Source organism: Sminthopsis crassicaudata, chromosome 6 (assembly GCF_048593235.1).
Source record: "Sminthopsis crassicaudata isolate SCR6 chromosome 6, ASM4859323v1, whole genome shotgun sequence".
Taxonomy (NCBI): domain Eukaryota; kingdom Metazoa; phylum Chordata; class Mammalia; order Dasyuromorphia; family Dasyuridae; genus Sminthopsis; species Sminthopsis crassicaudata.
In genome coordinates, this window is record NC_133622.1 from 224537909 (window position 1) to 224544968 (window position 7060).

Consider the following 7060-nt stretch of genomic DNA (forward strand, 5'->3'; position numbering starts at 1 on the left):
ATGGGTTTGCTAAGAACCCTAATAAATGGTCTTTGAGGGTGGCTCAAGATTAACTGGTTGTAAGTAATTCTGTTCTGTAATGTGCTCTATCCATGGTATCAACTGATTCAGAACCTCCGGGTCTTTTAACTTGGAAGGAAACATCTCAAGACTCAAACAATTGTCCTATACAGTAGTCATTCAGTCTTTGCTTGAAAACCACCAGTAATGAGAAGCTGATTACTACCAAAAGCAACGGATCTGCTTTTGAATGACAATTCTAATAGCAGGAAAGTTTGCCCTTCTATCAAGGCTAAATCTATCTCTCTGAAACATTTGCCTATTTGTTCCTTCCCTCTAGGGGCCAGGAAAATTAAGTATTAGCCCTTTTCCATGTGATACCCTTTCAAATATGGGAAGATAGCTGTCCTGTCTCCCCTAAGTCTTCTCTTCTCTAAGACAAACATTCTCAGTTCTTTCAGTCCAATCCCTATATTGCAGTATCTCAAGGGCTCACCTTCCTCTAGATCAGGAGTTCTTAATCTGGCATCTAGTACTTGTTTTTAAATTTTTTTGACAATTATTTCACTATAATTGGATTCCTTTGTAATCATACATATTTTATTTTATGCATTTAAAAGTTCCATTCTGAAGAGTCCCCAGGCTGATAAAGAGGTCCATTACACACACACACACACACACACACACACACACACACACACACACTCATTCACACACATACACACATGCACACACACACACACACACACACACACACACAAAATAGGTGAAGAACCCTTGTCATTACTTCATTTATATAACAGACATCCTATTTCTTGCCTTCTCAACTGGGAAGGGGAAGAAAAATGAGAAAAGGAGAGAATTTGGAATATAAAATAATTTTTAAAAGACTTCCTACCTTAAATAACCCCCAGATTATCAAATGTGAAATTTATTTTGCACTAGACCTGTCATTTTATTGACGGAGGTAGATCCTAGTCAGCTATTCCTTCACTAATGCAGACCTAAACCTCTTCTGCAACTTAGAGTACAAGGAAGTTACCTGGAGACATTGAGAGGTTAAATTGTCCAAGGCCACATAGATAGTAGCTGATTCTGAGGCCATGTCTCCACCCGTTAAGCCAGCTGTCTCTTTTGCTAATTTTTATAAGGTGTCCCTATACTAATGCCAGGGATATAAGTTTTGCAGTTCTGTATTGTACTAAACAGCATCCTTTTCAAAGGAGCAAAGGGAAAACTAATTGGGAAAATCTAGTTTCTCTATATAGAAAAAGCTAGCTAGAATCTTCCATGATCTGCAGCCCAATGTTTTGCCAGAAAGGAAGAAGACTTTTCCAGTTTTCTGGAGGGAGAATTAAAAACAGCAGGCAGCGTGGGAGTAGGGGCATTTGGTAGGGTGGAATTTCACCCTTTTGTTTCAGTTCTTTGACTTTTGTAGGCAAGAGTTAACCATGAAACAACAGCCAGTCTCAGTAAGTCGGGGTCAGCCAGAGAGCTCTCTTGGTTCAATAGAGGAGCCAGGCTATGAGGCAGGCAGCAGGTGCATGGAGAGGGCTGAAAGGTTGAAATGGAAGGATGTTGGTGAGCTCTGCCTGGGATTTAGTCCTATGTCAACTGCCCTTGTTTCAACTAACCATCCCATGGCTTATCCACGGTTGACTCTTCTGACAAATGCTCTTTTATTATATAGAAAATATATACATAGATATATGTATATATGTGTATGTGTATGTGTGTGTGTGTGTGTGTGTGTGTGTGTGTGTGTGTGTGTGTGTGTGTGTGTGTACCCTCCTTTCCTCCAATAAGAATGGGAGCTCAACTGAAGGTAGTATAGGGATTTGTTTTTCCTTTCCCCTATACTAGACATGATATGGTAAATCATATTTAGTCAATGCTAGTTAATCTATTTTGATTTCACCAGCTATAACTTTAATTTAGAATAAGAATACGTTTATAATTTGGAATAATAATAAGTTTAGAGTCAATTATCTTTGAGGCATTTATAATTAGAGATGGAAGGTATCTCAGAAATTCTTTAGACAAACTCTATGATTTTATGAGAACATTGAGGGATAGGAAAGGTCAAGGATTTTCCCAAGTTCACACAGCTAGAAAGCATTAGAGTTGAAATCTGAATCCAAGTCCTGTGACTTTAAAGCAGTGCTCTTGTTAAGTCATTTCAATCATGTCCAACTCCTTCTGATCTTATTTTGGAGTTTGTTTATTTCAGTATTTCCTTCTCTAATTTTTCTTTACAGATGAGGGAATTGAGGCAAATAGGATTAATTGACTTGTCCAGGGTCACACAGCTAGTAAGGCCAGATTTGAACTCAGGAAGATGAGTCTTCCTGATTCCAAGCTCAGTGCTTTATTCACTGTACCACTTAGCTTTCCCATGTACCACTCACTATTAGCACTCCATGAGATCAGGATCTGGGAATACTCAGATCCCTTTTGTCAAACTTTGCCACCCATGTGACACCCTTGTTCAAAAATGGGATGTTGGGTAACTTGATGCTGAAGCCATACTCACGACTTTCACAGCGCTTCCCAGTGTAGCCTGCCAGGCAGGCACACCGATAGGAGCCAGCTTTGTCAAGGAGGCACGTGCCATCATGGAAACATGGGGATGAAGAGCAAGCTATAAGCCAAAGGAGAAGAAGGAGTTAGTGCTTATATTTGGGCAAAGTGTGGGTCTTTGAAAATGTATTAGAATCACAGCATGTGAGAGCTGTGAGAGAAATGATAATTTTTCTCTTATATTAATAACTAATTAATAATAATTAAAGATCATATTGATACAAAGGTTTTCCCCCTTTTCCATTTCTTCATCCAGAAACGAATCAGTATGGGAAATCTTAGGTAAAGACTTATCCACACCAAGATCTAATCAGACAATAAGAGAAATTCTAAAAGCTAATGGGTGCATGCTCAGGTTTATCAGATATACAGATCACAGACTTATAGGTCTGTGAAAATGTGGATCCTTCCTTTTGTCAGAAAGGTGATGTGGAAATTAAATCTTTGATCAAGATTTAGGTGATCTATGACACATATCTTTTTTAAATTTTAATTTAATTTAATTTTATAATTATAACTTTTTTTGACAGTACATATGCATGGGTAATTTTTAAGAACATTATCCCTTGCACTAAGACACATATCTTAAGATTCTCATTGAAATATAACTCAGTTCCTCATTATAATATTCAATCTTGTATTAATTGTTAACCAATAAGAGTTGATTTCTTCCCTCAGGGATACAACCTCTTTCAAGGGCATATAAATTATGAGCCCACCACAATGAAGGATCTTTGATCTAAGAGAGAGATGGTCAAATGACCATCCTTTTAATAGTAAACATAGTGGCAGTATTAATAAAATGATCAAATTACCCCAAAATTTTCTCTCTCAGATTTTTTAAATGATATAAGTAGGAGGGACTCTATTAAGTCCATTAGTCAATAAACATTTATTATAACAACTACTATGTGCCAGGGACTCTGCAAAGTGCTGAAACTACAAAGAAAAGCAAGAGATTTCTCCTGCTCTTAAGGAACTCACAGTCTAATGAGGAGATAACATATAAACAGCTATGTCCATAGATGGATAGAGAAATATATAGATGCATAGGTAGATATATAGATGTATAGATAGATATATAGATATATAGATGGATAGATAGATAGATAGATGATAGATAGATAGATAGATAGATAGATAAATGGATGGATGGATGGATGGATGGATAGGTAGGTAGGTAGGTAGGTAGGTAGGTAGGTAGGTAGATAGATAGATAGATAGATAGATAGATAGATAGATAGATAGATAGATGGATGGATGGATGGATGGATGGATGGATGGATGGATGGATGGATGGATGGATGGATGGATGGATGGATGAATGGATAGGTAGGTAGGTAGGTAGGTAGGTAGGTAGGTAGGTAGGTAGATAGATAGATAGATAGATAGATAGATAGATAGATAGATAGATGGATGGATGGATGGATGGATGGATGGATGGATGGATGGATGGATGGATGGATGGATGGATGGATAGGTAGATAGATAGATAGGTAGATAGATAGATAGATAGATAGATAGATAGATAGATAGATAGGTAGATAGAGAGATAGATAGATAGATAGATAGACAGACAGATAGATAGATAGATAGATAGATAGATAGATAGATAGATAGATAGATAGATAAAATGGAGATAATCAAGAGAGGGAAGGTTAGAATTAAGAGAATTGAGAAAATTTTCTTGAAGAAGGTAGAATTTTAGCTCATACTTAAAGAAAGACAGAAAAGCTAGGAGAAAAGAGATGAAGAGAGAATTTCAGGCATGGAGGACAACCAGTGAAAATGAGCAGAATCAGGAGATGAACTGTAGAATGTGAGGAACAGAAAAAGGTCAGTGTCACTGGACCACACAACCCATAAGGGCAATTGAGGTAGTATAAAAAAAGTGGAAAGGTAAGAAGGGACTAGGTTATGAAGGACTCTGAATGCTAGACCTGGAAAAGAGAAGACATAGAGGCTTGTCACATGATAGAGAAATTAAATAGAATCATATTAACCCAGGAAGCTGAAACAGGAGCAAGAAAAGATTAGAGCAAAAGTAAACCAGGCTGCCTCTGGAGGTAGTTGACCCTGCCTTATGGGATGTATACACCCAAACATGGATGACCACTGGCTAATTACACTGTCCAAGGGATCCTTGTTTGGTTCCTCACAAAATAGATGGACAGTGAGGTCCCCTTCAACTTCCATGGAACCCCTAAATCTGCCTAGAAAGTTCTCCCCACTTGACCCTGCCCCTGGACTTTCCTGGCTTTCTTTAAGACTTCACTCCAATCCCACTTTCTGCATGGAGCCTTTCTGAGTTCATACATTTACCCCCTGCCCATGTTAATGACTTTCACTTGAGATTACTTCCCAGTCACACAGCTTCTATCTCACACGTACAACTTCTTGCACATTGTCACCCCCATTAGAATCTGGGCTTCTTGAGGGCAGAGATTATGTGTTTGCCTTTCTTTATTTCCCTGACATGCTTTGCACAGTGTCTGGCACATAATAAGTACCTAATAAATGCTGGTTGACTGACTGACAATGCTCAAGGTTAAATATCCCTAGCTCCTTTGACTGATCCAGACTTTGGGGAATGGTGAAACAGGAACAGAAGAGAGGAAGAGGAAGTCTTTCTGCTATCCCCTCTCCCTTTTACTGAATACACTGTTTGTGAAAGCTTAACAAAGTGACCCAAGAGTGTGAGACCCTAGGTGGGACTTATTTGAAATCAATGCTAATGGTGGGATCAATCAACATTGATTCTTGGGGAGCTTTTCTCTCTCTCTGATGAGCTCAGCCACCATTTTCGGTGACTACTTAGGTTGCTGTTGACAACACAGCATGAGAAGTTTTAATGAGGCTGACAGGAGGGAAGGAAGGCACTCAGGGGGAGATTTGTCTGGGGCACAACTATAAAAGGCCACATTCATTTTAATTCCCTTTACCTGTGATCTCTTCAAAGATGGCATGGAACCCATCAAAGTTCTTAGAGCCATCTGACTGAAAGAGGATGTGGAGGGAGGATCCGGTGCTTTGGATGGGGGCTGGCCGCTCATTCCCACAGAAGCGTTTGATTATTCTGCTGTCACTGTTGTCCCCATCCCGGACCTCCACATAGTCGTACTGGCACATGTAGTCAAATTCCAGGCTTAACATAACAAATCTGGAAGCAGAGACGGGAAGGGGAGAAGATGACATTGGAGGCAACATTGAATGAGACAAGGGGGTTCACAAGCTCATAAGATTGAGAGCTGGAAGGGGTCTTCACGATTAAATAATCACAGGAACAAATTTATCCATTGACAAGTACAGGTTCAGTCCCTCTCGTGGACAAGGCATTGCCCTAGTCCCTGGGATTCAAGACCAAAAATAGTCCCCACTCTCAAAAACATAATCTTTTGAGGAGACAATATACATGTGTATAAATATACACATAATAAAGGCAAAATAAAAACATTATAAAATATAATACAATATAATAATTTGACAAAATAAATTCCCCAAGGAATAGGAGGGTATGAATAGTTAGGGAGATCAGGAAAGCTTTCATGAAAGTTGCATTTGAACTGAATCTTAAAGGAAATTTTAAAAGATGAAGGTGAGAGGGGAGTGTGTTTAATACAAAGGCAGGAGATGAAATATTAAGGGATTTTAAGGGTTATCTAGACTAGTGGCATCAATTTCAAAGAGAAACAGAACCAGTAAACTGTACATAAGGCTCCTTATAGGCAGTAAAATCAGCTTGAAAAAACACTTATCAATGTTATCTCTCTCTCTACCATTTATCTATCTAATCCAGTGGTCCTCAAACTTTTTAAATAGGGGCCAGTTCACTGTCCCTCAGACTGTTGGAAGGCTGGACTACAGTAAAAACAAAAGCTCCCACTCTGTCTCCGCCCCTTGGCCCATTTGCCATAACCCGGCGGGCCGCATAAACGTCCTCAGCAGGCTGCATTGTGGCCTGCCGGCCGTAGTGTGAGAATCCCTGATCTAATCTATCATCTATGCATCATAAATATAATTGTATGCTATACAAATTATATATATGATTATGTATATTTATGTATATATGACACATGTTGCTTATAGAATATCTTATATTATATATGATGTTATGTTATATATGATGTTATGTTATATTATATATGATACTATATTGTATTTGTAGGGGCCTCTAGGTGGTGCAGGAGATAGAATGCCAGACTTGAAGGCAAGAAGACTCTTCCTTCTTTTAAATACACTTTCAGATACTTACTACTTGTGGGCAAATCACTCAATTCTGTTTGTCTCAGTTTCCTCACCTATCAAGTGAGCTGGAGAAGGAAATGGCAGACCAACACATTTGCCAAGAAAATACAAAATGGAGCTGTGAAGGATCAGATATGACTGAAACAAATGATTGTATTTGTATTTATTTTATTAAAAATTTCCTAATACATTTTAATCTGGTTCAGGTGCTGGCCTGGTGTTTGACACCTTTGAA

At 38.6% G+C, this 7060-nt stretch overlaps 1 protein-coding gene across 4 annotated transcripts in view; it reads right to left on the minus strand.

The window, feature by feature from the left end:
* Positions 1-7060, minus strand: part of PAMR1 (peptidase domain containing associated with muscle regeneration 1) — a 104910-nt gene that overhangs the window by 38868 nt on the left and 58982 nt on the right. For all 4 annotated transcript variants that reach the window (XM_074276840.1, XM_074276841.1, XM_074276842.1 and 1 more), the window contains exons 5-6: positions 5523-5740; positions 2534-2641 (exon numbers count right to left, since the gene is read on the minus strand). In XM_074276840.1, the coding sequence (XP_074132941.1) occupies positions 2534-2641; positions 5523-5740 (326 nt within the window). The remainder of the gene's footprint in view (positions 1-2533; positions 2642-5522; positions 5741-7060) is intronic.